General features: G+C 43.9%; 1 protein-coding gene across 1 annotated transcript in view; it reads right to left on the reverse strand.

The window, feature by feature from the left end:
* MORC2 (MORC family CW-type zinc finger 2) overlaps window positions 1-17,866 on the reverse strand; it is a 1,452,408-nt gene that overhangs the window by 888,647 nt on the left and 545,895 nt on the right. The window contains exons 13-15 of the mRNA XM_044068246.1: window positions 12,753-12,893; window positions 3,220-3,374; window positions 3,005-3,133 (exon numbers count right to left, since the gene is read on the reverse strand). Of these exons, the coding sequence (XP_043924181.1) occupies window positions 3,005-3,133; window positions 3,220-3,374; window positions 12,753-12,893 (425 nt within the window). The remainder of the gene's footprint in view (window positions 1-3,004; window positions 3,134-3,219; window positions 3,375-12,752; window positions 12,894-17,866) is intronic.

Raw genomic sequence — 17,866 nt, forward strand, 5'->3', positions numbered from 1 at the left:
TCTGCTTTCTTTGGGTTTGAGGTCTGTCTTCTCCCCTTCTAGGTGAAGAAGTAGTCCACTGTCTAGATCTGTAAGAGGCCTGAGCCTGAGCCTGCGCCCGACCTCTGGAGCGTCTATATCTTCCCCTTTGAGGCCTGTCAGAAGTGGGAAAAGACCAATTTTTGGAGGGCCAATTTCTAGAAAATCTAGGAGGCTGTACTTGCAAAAAATCTTTTACAGTCTGCATAGACTTGGCTTTTTCTTCCATCTTTTTAATAAGCTCCTCAGCCTTAGATCCAAATAAGACATCATGCTGAACAGGGGCATCTAGCAATTTAGCCTTAACTTGTTCAGGTAAATTCTGCTCACGAAGCCAAGCATGTCTCCTGATAACAGTACCAGAGGCAGCAGCCCTGCAGGAAGCCTTTAAGGCATCAAAACCACAATGTAAACTATGTTTGCTAACTTGTTCAGTTGCATGCAACACATCCTGTAATTCCTTGTCCTTCGCACATGCAGGAAAGGTAGAAAGCCTTGGTTTTAAAACAGATAAAAGAAACTGCTGATACTTAAACATGTGAAACTGGCAATTTAAAGCTCTAATAGAAAGGGTAGCAGAAGTATAAACCTTTTTGCCCCACCTGTCCAGGGCACGAGAATCCTTTTTTAGAGGGGATAGGATTCTTAGAGGAGGCGGCCTTAGCAGCCTTGGAACCCTGCGAAATAGTTTCAGGATCAGCAGAAGGATTCTTAAATAAGAATTGATGGGAATCAGGGACCCTGTAAAATCTATCAGGCTTAGAAGGAGCAGGCGGCATGGAATCAGGATTCAAGTTAGCTTCAGAGAAGGCATCATCCACAATGTCAAGTACAGGAGGAATAGCTAAAGGCCTGTGCTGAGGGAGAAGATTCCCTAAGTCTCTTTTTGGAAGCAGAATAATCCTGACCTTCCCAATGAAAATGCTCCCTCATCTCATGCAAGGTTTCCCCAAAAGAGAAATCTTCAGGGGGAGAGGCAGAGGGAACAGAATCCTCTGCATCCGAATCCTCATAAGGAGGAAAAGAATAATCCTGATCAGAGGAAGAAACTGAAGATACAGAAGCCTGATCAGAGGAATCATAAGGAATATCCTGTCTAGGCCTTTTCTCAGGAGGAGGGTGAGAGCCCCTAATCATAGTTAATAAATCCTCAGCCATCCGTAGTAATTGCTTCTGAGTCTTAGGAGCTGAATCCGAAGAAGCTTGAGCAGATAGGAGCTGAATCCGAAGAAGCTTGAGCAGAAAGTCTGGGTTTAACAGGAGTCTTTGACTTAGCCTTTGTCTTTGTGGAAATAGTAATATGTGAAGGTCTGAAGACCCCCTCAGAAGCCGGTATCTGCACAGCGGTTCCAGACCCATCTCAAGGAGCGACGTCCGAAGGTCCTGCAGCAGACAAATTACTAGGCCTAGATGGCTCCCCATGGGAGTCCGTGTCGGCCATCGGTTCTGAAGTGGCGGATGACAGGGGCTGCAAAAGCGCCTCACTGACGACCGCCGAACCTGAAGCTGGCTCCGGCTGCAAAGTATCCTGTTTGGACCTTGGAGGCCTGTCCTTGTCTTTGCGTTTCTTCTGTATTCCGGTAGTCGGTAAAGTATCCGACGACATCCTATAATTAAATCGTCTACCGAAGTAATTCAAGGCCCAATCGCACCTACGGCGATAGTGCGAGAATTAAACCTGGCACAGAACCGACAGCAAGAAACGTAGTGGTCAGGGCCTAAGCAAGGTAGACAGTAAGAGTGGAAATCTTTATGAGGTATTTGTTTTCCACACGATACACAATTATTAATTTTTTCTGACATCGGAGGAGCAAGAAAAAGGTTTCCCCAACGGGGTACTTAGCTTTGAGAAGAGAAGTAGAAAACTTTGGGCCGACGACAATTACACCACGTTGTCTTGAAAACGCCAACCAACAACTAGCGAACTGCTTTGCACCGCACGGCAAGAAAGACTGGAGAAGATGGCGTCGGCTGTCAGCTTTATACCCATGCGTTCTGACGTCAGGGTACTTGCTGATACAGCCGACGCCGGACCCAGACTTTGATATTCTGGCCGACCTCGGGCTGCCTGCCGGCAGGAGTACCCTACAGTTATGACTGCAACAGTGAAACACGAAGAACATCAAAGCCTGGAGGTGTCAAAAGACATCGGTTCCAGTGAGCCTCAATGCTACTCACATCACGATCACACAGTAACCCACAAAACCGCTACATGATGTTACAAAATACAGTAGAACTTCTTGTTGATGTGGTTATCTCATGTAGGAGTATCTTCTACAAACGGTGAGAAACAAACAGGTGATGTAAATGTTGTCACTTTTCCAAAATTTTGCAGCTGAAAAGGTGGAAATATAGTGGCATGCCAGATTGCATCTCCTGGAAGCTGAAGAAGGCGTATAAACTTTAAAATTGCAAGCAACATTTGCAGCCAGTAGCCCCAGCTGGGTACATAACAGCCCACACTTAAATTGTTGGCAACCTAAACACAAGCTGAACCACAAAATTAATTGTTAGGAACTGGGGGACAGCACAATGCAGGGAATATGCTGTTGCACTTTGTTTTTGGTGTTTAAGCGCTGCTACTGTTTGGTACATGGAAAACGTGTATATGTGCTGTTACATATTGGTACATGGAAAATTTAATCACATTGTGTTTCAAAAATAAAGCACGAAGATAAAATAAAAATATAAATAAAAGTGTGCAAACCTGCAAAACACTAATGCAAGATTACCTAAAATGCACAAAAAATGTAATGGTCAAAAGTTACAGCCATAAAATCCAAGACTTGTACACGGATTCCTATACAAATAGTGACTTTCTGGAAACACACTGCAATTATGAATTCAAAACATAAAAGTTTGTTTTATGTAAAGAAAATACAAAAGAAATCTACAGACATTCAGTAAATTATGCAAGTGAATCACAATCACACCCTCACACACAAGATCATCCATTTAATTTTATAACCAAATAGGAAGGGCATACCACACTGAATGGTAATAGGGATCTCCATGGCTCGCCGACGCTTGTAACGTATGTCGCTTGATGGAGGCTGGTTCCAGCTTGCAGATAAATACCCAAATTCATCCCAGAACTTTATAATCCCCTTTTCAGCTATAAGCAAATAAGAAATGCATTAAGTATCAGAAACAAAGATATAGAATGCTTTTACACACTGTACAGATTCAGAAAGGACTTACCAATGCCAATGTCTTTCCAGTACTGTGCCAGGTGTTCACCCATAGCTTTTAGCAAGTGGCGGTACTCTTTGGCATCAGCAAAATCTTGTTTATTGTGTGTAGGTTCGAGTACCAGGTATGGAACATCCACCACACCTACTACTCCACCACATGCCCTGCAAGTGAGAGCAGACGACACAAATCAGAACTGCAACAGCAAAAAGTATATAAAAATCTATAAGACACATACCCCAGGGGAGCACATAAAATAGCCACAAGCATACACACATCTTCCATCCAGTGCAATCATAAACTATGAAGTGATGTCGGTTCAGGGGTACAGAGGGATAAAGCCCTTGGCTGTGATGCAAATTCAACTTCTGAGTTGGGGTACGAAAAGAGCTGGCAACACAGGGACAGGAATAAAGGGTCTCAAACTGTTTGCCTATCTCAGGAGTGGAAAGGTGATCAAGACAAAGTACAGTTGTGTACAGTTACCATAAATGTAGATGTTCCAGTGTATTCACTGTTGCAGTCATTACATTTGGGTAATCTGCCTTTCAGGTTAACGTCAGTTGGCATGATTAACAAAGTCTTGGGTCCTACGTCAGTTGCTGTCCCTTCTTCCATGGCATCAGGTTGTCAGGGGGTATAAAACACGCAGCCGATGCCATTACATCATTTTTTTCTTGCCCCAGATGTCAGGTGCCCCCCTAATGGGGAGCAATTAAACATAAAAACACAAAGGTATACCTCCAACAGAAAAGCAAATACACCAAAAAGGCTTTTAAGCATAGTAAAGGAAAGTAGAGGTATAGCCAAAAGAAGTTAGGGGGAAGGAGGGAGGGTAACCAGGACTGCAACAGTGAATACACTAACATCTACATTTATGGTAAGTGTACACAACTGTACTATGTTCTTCGTGTTTCACTGTTGCAGTCATTACATTTGGGTAGATTCCCAAAGCTATGGTTGGGAGGGGGAGTTTAGATAGCATTAGGAGCCGCTATAAGGCCCTGCAAGATTGCAGTGGCAAAGCCAGCTCTGGATTTAGAGAAAATTGGCAAATGGTAATGCTTGGTGAAAGTATGTACAGAACTCCAGGTAGCAGCTTCTAGGATGTCCCTAGTAAGAACGCCTCTGAGAAAGGCTGTAGAAGTAGATGCAGCCCTGGTGGAGTGAGGTCTGATTCCTGTGGACAGGTTTTCCATTGTGCTTATAGCAGAAATTAATGCAATTGCTTATCCATTTAGAAATGGTTTGTTTTGAAATAGCCTTCCCCTCTGCCCCTGCAGCAAATGATGGCAGCAGTTGTTCAGATTTTCTTTGAGGTTTAGTCCTGTCCAAGTAGAATCTAAGTTGTCTGTGCACATCCAAGGAATGCAGAATCTGTTTCCCTTTGTTCTGTGGATTGGGAAAGAAAGTTGGCAAATGAATGGACTGATTTAGAGCCACACTGGATACCACCTTGGGCATGAAGGATGGACTGGTCCTGAGTGATACCCTCTCTGCATGAAAGATGATGAAAGGCTCCAATGCCATAACTGCCTGTATTTCAGATACCCTTCTAGCTGAAGTAATTGCTAAAAGGAAAGCTGTTTTCCAAAAAAGAAATTTTAAGTCTGCAGTAGCAGATGGCTCAAAAGGAGGGAAAGTGAGTTTCTCCAATACAAAGTTAAGGTCCCAGGCTGGGGTTGGAGCTCTTCTGGGTGGTCTCAAATTTTTGGCCCCTCTGAGGTACTGCTAGAGCAGTGGATGAGAGAAGAGAGGAGGTTCTGTGTTATAATGAGCTGAAATGGCTGAGGCGTGGATTTTAATGGAGGAAAAAGACAGGTCCTTGTGAAGTATCTCAGTTAAGTATTGTAAAATCTGAGGTAAACTGGGTGCTGCTGTGCTCATCCCTTGAGACTGGTTCCAGGCACAGAATCTTTTCCATTTTTCAGCATAAGATTTTATAGTACTAGGCCTCCTTGCCTCTAAGATGACATCCATCACAGGTTTGCTGAGGGATGGTAAGGGAGAATTTAAGTAATTAGCCAGGCTGCAAGGTTCAGTGTTGGAAGCAGAGGGTGCAGAATCTAGTTCTCCTGCTGAGACAGCAGGGAAGGAGTCTGAGGCAGGTGCCATGGAGATAACCATGACACACTGCGCAGGAGGGGGTACCAGTGTTGGCGCGGCCAATCTGGAGCAATCAAAATTATCCCTGGTTTGTCCTGTTTGACTTTCAGTAGTACTTTGGAGAGCACAGGCAGCGCGGGGGGGGAGGGGGCATAGACCGATAGGTTTTTCCAGCGGAAGGACAGAGCATCCATTTCCCAGGCTTGTTTGTGGGGAGTCCTTGTGCAAAATTTGTCCAATTGGTAGTTCTGGGGAAGGCAAACAAGTCTATATCCAGGCTCCCCCATTCGCTTGTCAACATGTTGAAAATCCTTGGTTCCAGTTTCCACTCGTATAGGTCCATAAGGTTTCTGCTTGGTCCATCTGCCAGTGTATTTAACTTTTCTGGCAGGAATTGAGCTTGTAGGTGCACTTGGTAGCTCAAGGCTGCATTCCACAATGCCATGGTTAGTCTGCAGAGAGGTTAAGAATGTGTACCCCCCTGCTTGTTTATGTACCACATAACCGTGGTTGTTGTCCATCTTTACCATTAGTTGTCCTGGAAGAATGTAGTCCTTGAAGGCTGTCAGAGCATTCTGTACAGCTAACATTTCTTTTTGATTGATATGCAGGTGCATTTGACTTGGGTTCCATTTGCTCTGAATGCACTTCCCTGCCAGGTGAGCCCCCCCCATGCATAGTCTGATGCATCTGTTATTAGGGTTTGGGTGGCAGGGGGTGGTGTGAAAGGTAGTCCCTTGTTTTTTTGGCAGGCCTCTGCCCGCCAAAGGAACTCTAGGCGTAGGCAAAGTATGATAGGAATCATTGTTTCTAGGCTGCGAGAATGTTGACTCCATAGGCTTTTTAGATACCACTGCAGTTTCCTCGTATGCAGTCTTGCATATGGAATTAGAAGAATGCAGGAGGCCATGAACCACAAGGCTTGCAGTATTTGTCTTGCAGATAGCAGGGTTTTTGTGGCCACTTGTTTGAAGCATGTTGTCAAATGAGTTTGCTTTTCTGGCGTGAGGTAAGCCATCTGGGGAAGTTGTATACAAGCTTGCTCTCAGGAATGTAATTTGTTGACAGGGTACCAGTTGTGATTTCTTTTTGTTTATGGTGTACCCCAAACAAGTTAGAACCCTTTTTACAAATGCCAGATGATACAAAAGTATGTCCTGGCTTTCTGCCTGAATTAGACAATCGTCCAGGTATGGGTATATTTGAATACTTCTTTGCCTGCAAAATGCAATCACTGGAGCTAAGCACTTTGTGAATACCCTGGGCACAGTAGATAAGCCAAAGGGCAGTGCAGAGAAATGATAGTGCGTGTAGCCTGCTTTGAAGCGTAGGTATTGTCTGCAAGATTCCCTGATTGAGATGTGCAGGTATGCTTCTTTTAGATCTAGTGTTGCCAGCAAGGCGTCTTTGCCTAGCATAGGAACTAACTGAAGAGTCAGCATCTTGAATTTTGGAATCTCCAGAAAGGTGTTTAGAGTAGACCGGTCCAGGATAGGACACCATAAATTGTCTTTTCTGAGTACCAGTAAAAGTCTTGAGTAGAAACCTTGTCCCTTTTCCTCTTCTGGTACCAGTTGAATTAGCCCCCATGCTTAAGAGAGAAAGTACTTTTTTTTGGGCCTCTGCCCACTGATTTGGGGGTAAGTCCGGCCACCTGCTTGGTGTTGGCAACGTGTGGAAGTGAAATCTGTATCCCTGAGACACTATATTTAAAACCCACTTGTCCTGGGTAATGAGTTCCCAATTCTTTGCATGAAGAGCAACCCCCCCCCCCCCCAAGGGGCAGTCAGTTGATAAGTGCTTGGAAATTTTAAAAGGAAGTCATTGAGATAGTTTACCATAGGGGGAAGTCTTATTATTCCCATATTTGGAAGTGGAGGCCCCCCACTGCTTAGTTGTGTGCGTCCTCTGGGACTGAAACCAGGGGGTTTTGCTGTATCTGGGTTTGGCTTGAGAAGACCTGGAAGGGGCTGGAAAGGACTAATTCTTAGAAGGCCAGTGTCTACTAAATCTAGGAGGCTGAACTTGTAAAAAATCTTTAACAGTTTGCATAGATTTAGCTTTATCTTCCATCTTTTTAAGAACTTCTTCAGCCTTGTTGCCAAACAGGCGGTCCTGATTTAAAGGAGCATCCAACAATTTAGCTTTAGCTTTAACATGATCAGGCAAAGATTGCTCTTTAAGCCAAGCATGCCTTCTAAGCATAGACCCAGTAACAGCAGCCCTGCAAGAGGCCTCTAAAGAATCAAAACCACATTGCAAAGTATGTTTTCTAACTTGTTCAGCAGAATGCATTAAATCCTGCAAGTCTATTTTCCACACAGTCAGGAATCAACATAATTTTCTGTTTAAGCAGTCCAATAACATGTTGCGGATATTTTAACATATGAAATTGGCAGTTTAAAGCTCTAATTGCCAAGGTTGCTGAAGTATAAACCTTTTTACCCCATCTATCCAGCGCCTTGGAGTCTCTATCAGAAGGGGTAGGATTTTTGGCAGTAGAAGCCTTAATGCCCTTGGGCCCCTGTGAAATAGTCTCTGGATCTGCAACAGGATTTTTGAAAAGGAACTTATGGGACTCACGGACCCTGTAGTATCTGTCAGGTTTACTGGGAGCAGGAGGCAGGGAATCAGGGGCCAAACTGGATTCCGAGAAAGCATCATCAACAATGTCTAGTACAGGAGGAATAGCCAAAGGCCTATGCTGAGGTAGAAGGAGGAAATCCCTAAGCCTCTTTTTTGAATCAGAAAATTCCTGGCTTTCTCAGTGAAAATGCTCCCTCAGAGTATGTAAGGTTTCCCCAAAAGAAAAATTCTCAGGAAGGGAAGCAAAGGGAATGAGTCCTCTGCATCAGAGTCAGAAAAAAACAGAATCCTAATCACAAGATTCATAATCAAGCTCAGCCCTAGGCCTCTGGAGGGGGGGGGGGGGTGACTACCCCTGATTACAGTTATTAGATCTTCAGCCATCTTTACCATTTTTTGTTTAGGCATAGAGGCCTGAGCATGTGGCCTGGGCGTCATTTTTTTAGACAAGGATCTAAATTTAGGCCTTATTAATGAAGGAGGTTTCGATTTAATATGCAAGCCCGTAGGCCTGAATACACCATCAGAAGCCGGTGCCTGCACAGCAGCTCTGGACCCATCCAAGGTAGAGACATCCGCGGGTTCCATAGTTGAAGTATCTCGCGGCATACCGGACTCAGAATGGGTCTCAGTAGTGGCCTGCGAATCAGAAGTAGCAGGTATCAGGGGCTGCGAAAGCACTTCACTGAGTACCGGCGAACTGGCTTAGGAGAAGTGTCGTCGGCAGGTTTCGACCTCGGTGGCCTGTCTCTGTCTTTATCTCTGCGTTTTTTCAGAATTCCGGTAATCCGATGACTAACTGACATTTCTGGATAATTAAACCAAAATATTTAGAGGCAAAAATATACTGAGAACGGATAGTGTGCTGATTAAATAAAGCACAAAACTGACAAGGTACGTCGTGGTCAGGGCCTAGGCAAGGAATACAGTACGAATTAAAATCTTTATGAGGTATTTGCTTTCCACAAGTAACGCAATTATTAACTTTTACTGACATCGGGAAGGAGCAAGAAAGTTTCCCCAATGGGGTACTTAGCTTTTAGTTGAAGATTTCGGTTCTGAAACTCGAAAACGAAAATTTTAGGAGTCAGCCAACCGGCACTTCTGCTTCGGGCACCGCACGGCAAGAAAGACTGATGTAATGGCATCGGCTGCATGTTTTATACCCCGACGACCTGACGTCATGGAAGAAGGGACAGCAACAGACGAGGGACCCAAGACTTTGTTAATCAGGCCGACTCAGGGCAACCTGCAAGCAGATTACCAAAATGTAATGACTGCAACAGTGAAACACTAAGAACATCCTGGAGGACACCATCAAAGAAGTGGATAGCAAAACCCTCACACTGCCCCAGAGTACACCCCACCTAGAAACACTGTTTCTGACTTCTCAGAGGTCAACCAGCAAAGGAGAAAAAAAGCAATCAAGACAGATAAACAAGCACCACCTTAGCCATTCAATAATGGAGGGACCTGATGACACCCTGTCTTTGTGAAAGACCGTGCAGGATTCTTAGCACATCAAGACTTCTAGTTCTAAGATTTTGCTAGCAAAAACAGCAGTTATGAAGAAAAGGGTCTTGCAGGACAGGAATCTGACAGCAGCAAGACAGTATGAACTTTTCAATCACAGAAATCAAGTTTCATATAAAAATATACAAGAGGCAGCAGTCTTGGATGTATGGTACTCTTAATGAAAACGAGTAACAGCAGAGTTGAAGGGGCTGTGGAAGCCTCCTACCAGAATGCTCAGACTGCTGAAAGATGCCTTTTGAAGGAAGTACAATCAAGGCTCTGATAAAGTTCAGAAAGATACTGCAGTACAACAAGCGGTCAGATCCAAGTTATTCATGCTGCACACCACATTGAAATGTCTTTCCTTTTGGTTGGGAATGATATCCTGGTGTTAAGGATTCTGGCTTCCAACAGACCACCTAGTGAGAGAACAGACAGCAATGAGGTAATAACCTGAAATAATCCATACTCTACAGGAGACTAGGATTACTAGGTTGCACAGAAAACCATTAGGGTATATGTATGCTGACTCGGGTTCACTACATAATCTCGAAATTTTGAAATATCGAATTTCAAAATCTCGAGACCATATAGCTGAAACCACTAAATACTGAAAGACCAGAAGCGCAAATTTCAAAATCCTGAAGTTCGGAGATGTGGAAGTAGCGCTTCTGGTGTTGAGGTTTGTGAATGGATAGGTGGAAGGTCAGGTAAGTATCTATGTTTGAGTGTGTTGGTTATGGGCTTTAATGTGTGTGCAAGTGTGTGTTGTGACTGATGTGTGTGTGCAAGGGGAATGTAGGTGTGTGGTGGTGTTTTCATGTGTTTGTCTGTGTAGTGTGATCTTGGAGTTAGAATATTTAAGTAGGGGGAGTGTGGAGGGTGCAGCCGCCCACATGGGGGATGCAGGGGGGCTTGTATGAAGTGTTGGTCTGTGAATTTGCGTTTTGCGTGAAGGTGTGTGTGTGTGTGTGTGTGTGTGTGTGTGTGTGTGTGTGTGTGTGTGTGTGTGTGTGTGTGTGTGTGTGTGTGTGGTGCATGTTTAGTGCAGTGTTCGGGATTTTAAATTTCGCTCTTCTGGTCTTCTCGTCTTTCGGGTATCTGGTCTCGGGATTATGGGCATCAGTATTATGGGTTTTCGGTCTTATGTAGTGAACCCATGCTGACCCATATCCCAAGGCTTTTAAAAACACTCTGGTTATTAGGGGAGACTCCTGTGAAGCCTTCAGGAAAAAAATATTTTATAAGCACTAACCTGTGACTGGGGAAAAGATGCCACACATGTCCTGCTTTTGCCCAGAAATGCTTCCAGGAACATTCTTTTCTTCTTCGATTCTCTCATGACCATCAAGCCTCACCCTGGCTTTTCTACTAAACTCATTTGGGCAGCGCTGTGTTGCAGCGGTTAACGTTGTTGCCTCACAGTAATAGCTTCTCCAGGTCTATTGTCAGCTGAGGTACCTTCTGTGCGGAGTTTGCCTGTTCTCCCTGCGTTTGCATTGGTTTCCTCTGGATACTACAGTTTCCTCCCACAATCCAAAGACATGCATGTGGAGCGCTTCTCCCCAGCCTCCGCTGAAAACAGGCTCCGTCCTTGTCAGACTTTCCTGGTCAACAAATGTTAAATAATTTGTTTCTCCTATGGACAACAGCCATGTGGCCCATTTGGCATCTTAGCAGCATGCTGGGATCTGAACCATAACCTGCAAGGCGGACTGGGACTTTCTGCTACAGCCCAATCAGTTCCACTGCAAATGCTGGAGGAGTTTTGAGGGATAACATAAAATGGGTGCATTGGGAAGTGGAGGGAATTGCCCCCCCCCATTTCTGTTTGTGTTATCCCATCAACTGCCCTACTACCTCAGCCTGCAGTAATGTTCAGTATCAACCACAAATTTTAATATACAGTCTGCATTCCTGGGCATACTCTTCAACCAGCCTCCCCCAGAGAAAGTGTCATGTACAGGCTGTGCTCCATCACTACTCTGCCTCCTCTGGTGAACTCCTTCAGAACCCAAGATGCTAACCAAACCTAGATTAACTGGGTCATTGTTAGGGCTTTATCCCACCAAGCTACACAGCTGAACTTTCTGGGAGCCAGAAGTGACTTATGAAGGCTCAAGAAAATGCCTGGGCTTAGAAGGAAAGAAAAATCAGTTTGTGCCTTTTTGCAGTTCCTCTAGAGAGCATGCCAGCAACAGGAAATCATCCAGGCACAGAATAACACAGCACCCCCTCATGCTTCGGTATACAAAGCCTAGAGCAAAGCACTTGAAGACTTAAGAGTGCAAAAGACCAAAGGTAACAAGATAAACAGAAAACTATAGGTCCACCAGTGAGCCTGATGTATTGCCCGAGAGCCTTGTGAACTGGAAAATGGAGGACGGCATTTCTCATGTGCTGGGTGACTTTGGTCTTCTCTTATTTTTGCAAGTCCCTCTGATGTTGCACTGTATGTTTAGCAATTAATAAACCTAATTCCCAAGGTTGCAGAAGACTAAATGCAAACTTTCTACTAAATACATCCAAATAACCTAGACTAGCATTACGGGGGGTGGAATGGACAAGTTTAGTTTAGATCCCTTGGTAGCGTTCAAAGACTACAGGCAAATTTGTTGCTGGAATTTTTTTGTACAGGCATATGGCACATTCATGCACGCTGTTGTAACAGACTTTCTGTGTGTGCAGTATCTTTTATAGAGAGTGCTATCACAAATGTCAAGTTTGTATCACTGCAGAGACAATATAAGGCTTCAACTCCTCTTCCCCACGGTGTTCAACACCTCATCTCTAGATGGCAGTGAGCTCTTTCAACTTCCCACGAGATGTCCCCTCATCATACAGTGAAGTCTAGTACTGTTAACACTGTGGGCTGGACATTACAACTAAGGCTGTCATGGAAACAATACCGCCCTAGGGAGTAGAATGCTCTGTATTGGCTTGTTACTTTTCCTTCTACAGTACCACAGCCCTATTTCCATACATTTCCCTGTGCATGTTACAGCATACGTACTCTGACAACACAGTGACATAGGCAACAGACAAGAGCTTTTTTTTCAGTGACCATAAATACCAGTCATTTACACAGTTAGCTACATTTTTGCAATACAAGAGATACTTTTTTCCAAGACGACTGCCCATAACAAAAACATAAGCCCTAAATGATACTTTATGATTCCAAAATACATAAAAAAATTGAACACGAGGAAAATGTTAGAGTGTATCTATGCTTTGATTGACATACTTCAGATATTGGAGCACAAGTGCATGACTGTTCTAACTAGCAGCTCTATTAAAGTCATTTTTGACACCTGCAAATTTAAAGGTATACTCACATTCCACCCTCGAGCTGAGGTCCCACCTTCTCGTACATCTTGATTAAGCGACTACAGTTGTAAATAAACATCCCATCAAGTTCTCTCTGCTCGATGTTGACTCCAAAGATGAAACAGAGTTCCTTGGGCTCTTTCAGAGCTCTATCAAAACAAGGTTAGACCTTTGTGATTTGTTTTAAACATTCAAATTACCTCTTGAGCATTCCAATTATTTCATAAGACTAACAAATGACTATAAAATCAGAAACAGGAAAATGATAGTCAGACACAGCTTAGCTTCCACTAATTTTAAGTGGCCCCAATAAATACAGTACATGTTCTGAATGTTAATCATTAATGCTGGCATAATTCTGAATATTAATCATTAATGCTGGCTTAAAAACACACACCTACTCATGCCAGACAAAAAAATAAAACCATGGCTATAAACTATTGCCCATTCATTCATATAAGCCAAAAAACATTATACTGATTTCTTACAAACTACTTTTCTTTGTTGTAATCTTTGTTACGTTTAGTTTATTAAATCGGACTTTTCTACTAAAATCAGCACTTTGTGTCTCTTGCACAGTTTACATAACTTACCTTTGAGAAACCATCAGGGTAAACATTTTTGTCTTCAAGACCTACTTCAGGAGTTAACACAATCACCAGAAGGAACACCACAGGGGACTTGTGCTATTACCAGTGCTGTAAAATGTTAAGTAAAGCATAGGTCTCATATGTTGTTATGAATAAAATTTAGCTCAATGGGTCACGGATGCCAAGTGTGTGTGTGTGTGGGGGGGGGTCTAAGTTCAGACAGGAGGTACAGATTACTACTAAAATGTTGAAATTTAAAATAATTTCCGTTCGTAAAGACGAAATAATGGACTGAAAGTCAAAATGTACAAAAGGGCACAAAGTCGAATCAGCTGAATGAATTCCGCAGATTCGACATTGTTGGCAAACAGATGATGTGATGTTCGTACAAAAGCTCAGGTAAAGGAAACTCCTATACCTATCTTCACGTTTTTGCAAGGGGCAAGCCCCCCAGGGCCCCCCACACTCCCTACGTATATTCCAACTCAGAGATCGCACTACAGTGAGGAGGGGGATGAATTTCTCACACAGCACTGTACCGCAATCTCTGTACAGTACTTCAAGTTTATATCAGTGAATGGACTGTGCATTCACTGATTTAAACTTTCGCACACAGGGATGTTCAGCAAGATGGAAATTCAAACATGTTTCGATTTTCCATGTGTGAACATTCCACGTTCCACCTTTTAATAGTAAACCAGAGGTACTACTCAAAGGTGGCAGGGTGCTGGAATGTACTGACAGACAGTAACAGAATGGAGTTCAACAGCAAACTTCAAATTGGCTTAGTACAGCCACAGGGGACGGAGTAATGAACATTATCAAATGTCTTGGTGAGATGCATAAATTAGCTTCTGTAAGGTTGCCTTTGACTGTGTTTTGCAGACTGTCATCAGTTTGGGTCCACACAACTGTCATGATGCTCCTTTTAGACCAGACGCCATGCTTTTGAGACAAAACGGTGTAGTGATGCATACACTGAATACAAACATTTTTTCAAGGATTCTGTCAAGAACTGAAGTATGCGGATAGGAGAAAAGGGTGAAAGATCCAGAATGGGCCTTCGTTTCTTGGCACCAAGTACAGAATATAACCCTTTTTTTTTTTGTCTCTGGGTACTCTCTCTCTCCACTCCCTAGTATCCCACATTCCATAAGATCCCTCTAAATGGGAGGTGAAAAGGCAAGCTGGTCTTTCAGAACCAAAAATATTCTACTTTGGGCACTTTAGAAATTGCAACCTGTAACCTTGTTTTAGAATTTTAAGTACCCACTGGTCTTCAGGTACCTTTTTTATAATGCTGTACAAAAGCGGCCAGGCACTCTACTATCCAATCTGCAGAATACAAGGGAAGAGATCTGGAGGAAGGACGAGATGGGGTGGGGTTCTAGGACAGGACGGTGAGTCATTGGTGTTTTCCGCTGGGAGTTGCATCCTTGGCAACTCCAAGTTTTCTTTTCGTTTTGCTTTCCATTACTTTCTAAATTTCCCCTGGATTCCTTCAGCAGCCTTATTTTTGTAATGCTTGGGGTATGAATGCCAATATTTTGCAGGACAGTTTTTGCTGAACTGAGGTGCTTTGGATTGAAGGAGTTGTTTCACTGACTGCATAGCTCTGCCTTTTCCCTCCCCGTCTTTTGAAAACACTTTCACTGGGGGAGGGTCCAAACAGGATGTCTGTGTCTAGTGGTACATTAAGGGGTTCCATCTTCACAAAGTCTGTCAAAGAGTTCTCAGACAGAAATGTATCTCTATAACAGACCAAGTAGCTGCTGCCCTGCATGATGAATCAATAGCACAAAATCTACATTTTGTGGAGTGCTAAGCTTTTTGTGCAGAAGTCACACAGCTCATGCATCTCTTGCTTCAAAGTTTTATCCACAACCCCCTTTGCCTTAGCCACCTTCCTCTCCAGGAGGGTCTACTACTAAGCAAGGATGTGGGTTTGGCAGTTTAATCTCTTAAGGACAAGGTTCATAGGTAGGTACTGGGCTATTGGCCCAAGGGCCTAAGTAAGCCTAGCCAACAAGGTTCCCTGGCTTATGCTACCCAAGAAGGTTAATTTCCTGTGCCCCTGTTGAGCAGAGCCACAGAAGTGATCCCCGAAGTGTATTTCCCCATTCACTCATCAAGATTTTTTATTGAAGAGTGCTAATGAGGAACTTGCTTAACATAGATGAGTAGCTTGTTCCAGAGTATAAGTCGTCTCTGGGACAGGAATCTATCCCTCCAGCATGTCCTGTTTATTGTGGTGACAAGGTTTAGGTCCCTAGAGCTTGTAGCTCGGAGGGATTGGAATTTATTTAGGTATAGCATGCCCAACAGCTCTGGGGTTAACATAGCTTTATATGTTTGGCAGAGGTCTCCTCGGAGTAGGCAATATTCTACAGAGTAAAGCTGGAGGTTTTTGAGACGGTCAGTGTAAGGCATCTGTGAGGCCAGTATCCTCTTTGCGAGGTACTTCTGTGGCGTTTCCAGCTGCTGCAGATGTCTTGTGAGGTACATTCCAAAAGGGGCATTGCAGTCTATAATGGGTGCCGAGTAGAGGAGAGGGAACAATGACTTCTTTTTTCCTGGATGTGAACCCTTTTGTGATGTGTGCCAGATATAATTTCCTGACTACTGTGGCGATGTGATCATCAAAGGAGAGATTACTGTCCACCTAGGTCCCAAGGTCTCTTATCACACATTCGGTGTTAAGTAGACTGCCGTTTATGTAGTAGTTCATGGGTACAGTGTTTTTACCAAAGGGGATGACAATGCATATTTTGGCATTGAGCTTGAGGCCATGCTTCTGACACCAGGCATCTGTCTGAGGTCCTTCTGTAGGATGTCCCCATAATTTGGGGACTATGGCTCCTAGTTTGCCGTCATCTGCAAACTTCATTAGCCAGAGGCCTTCTGTGTTTGGTATCTACTTCTCTAAAGTACAGGCTAACAGGAGAGATCCCAGGACTGAACCCTGTGGTATTCCACTTGTCACTATTTTGAAGTCAGATTTGGAGTCTGCAACTTTTACAGTGTGGGTTCTGTCAGTGAGCCAGTTAGCAACCCATCTCGTGACGTAGGGATTTATACCTAGTTTAGTGAGTTTAGCTATAATTCCAGAATGGGGGTTGGTGTCGAAAACCTTGGCGAGGTTAAGGTAGGCTGTGTGAACCCACCTTACCCTCGTTTATGGCTTTGGTGACTGCCTCAAAGACGACGATCAAGGTTCAGAAGGCATGACCTGCCTTTCACAAACCCGAACTCGGTGGAGTCCAGAGTTTGGAGGTTACCAATATCTGTTTACGAGTTTCATGGCCTTGCAGACCAGGCTTGTCAGGCTAATAGGGCGATAGTTCCCAGGATCAGTGGTGGCTCCCCCTTTGTGGAGTGAGACAACTGTTGCTGTGTGTCATTCAGTGGGCACAAAGCCTGACGTAAGACTATGATTGAACATGGTGCTTAAATGCAGAGCCAGTTCGTTCTGAAGTTCTTGTAAAACGCTGCCTGGGATGTTGTCCGGTCCCTATGGATGCTGTGTTTTTGCTTTACCTGCATAGATGTAATTACAGGGACTCTGCATTCTTCCTACATAGATATGGGCCCTTTAGGGGGTGAGAGGGGGTTAAAGTTAGCACTGAACCCATCTGCAAGGATGTTGGCAATATCAGTTGGTTCTGTAATTTTCATGCCGTTGTGCTTTAACTAAGAGCAGATCTGGGTGTTGTCATTGAGATTCTTGACATAGCTATAGAATGTTTTATTTTTGCCCTTAGAAGCAGTGGCAATTTTGTTTTCATAGCTAGCTTTGGGGGATCTTATAAGGGATCTCAGCTTCTTACTGAGGCTGACCAGGGAGCTACTCCACTCATGGGATTTTGCTCTCTTTTGCAACAGTTTCTTCCTTCTGTTGTAGAGTTTGTTTATGGCAGGGGACCACCAGATTGGCTTCCTTTTTTTGGAGGATAGCACGATCCATGCACTCGTGTAAGTGCTTATAGAGTGCATTTGTGTAGGATTCAGTCGTCGTAACTGCATTGTCCATCTGCATGGGTGTCATGAAGTTCGGCACTTCTGTCTTAAGAAGCATGAAGTTGGCTTTGGAGAAATTTTTTACTCTGGTTTCCTTAATGGTGGGTGGGGGCAGGATGCGGATATCTAGGGTGATTTGCTTATGGTTGGATATAACCAAAGAGGAGTTGACTTTAGGTGTGGAACACCTGTCAGTCATGTTGGTAATGACTAGGTCTAGGATACTATTGCCCCAGGTGGAGGTGTGGATAAGTTGATCGAGGGCATTGGAATTTATGAATTCCAGAAAGCGTTGAGCAAAGGAGTTGGTACACGAGTAGTTTTCCCAGTTAATGGTGGGGTATTTGGTTGAACCCTAATATTTTTCCAGTATATCAAGAAAAGAGGAGTGGGAATCCTGGGGCATGGTGGGGGATCTGCAGCAAGCTACAATTTGGATTGCAGTTTTGCCCAGAGTTAGTTGCACTTGGATAAACTCGGATGCATTATTCTGCACAACTAACCTGGAGGTGCAG

Source organism: Protopterus annectens, chromosome 4.part0 (genome assembly GCF_019279795.1).
Source record: "Protopterus annectens isolate FY-2018-M chromosome 4.part0, PAN1.0, whole genome shotgun sequence".
NCBI classification, from domain to species: Eukaryota; Metazoa; Chordata; order Ceratodontiformes; family Protopteridae; genus Protopterus; species Protopterus annectens.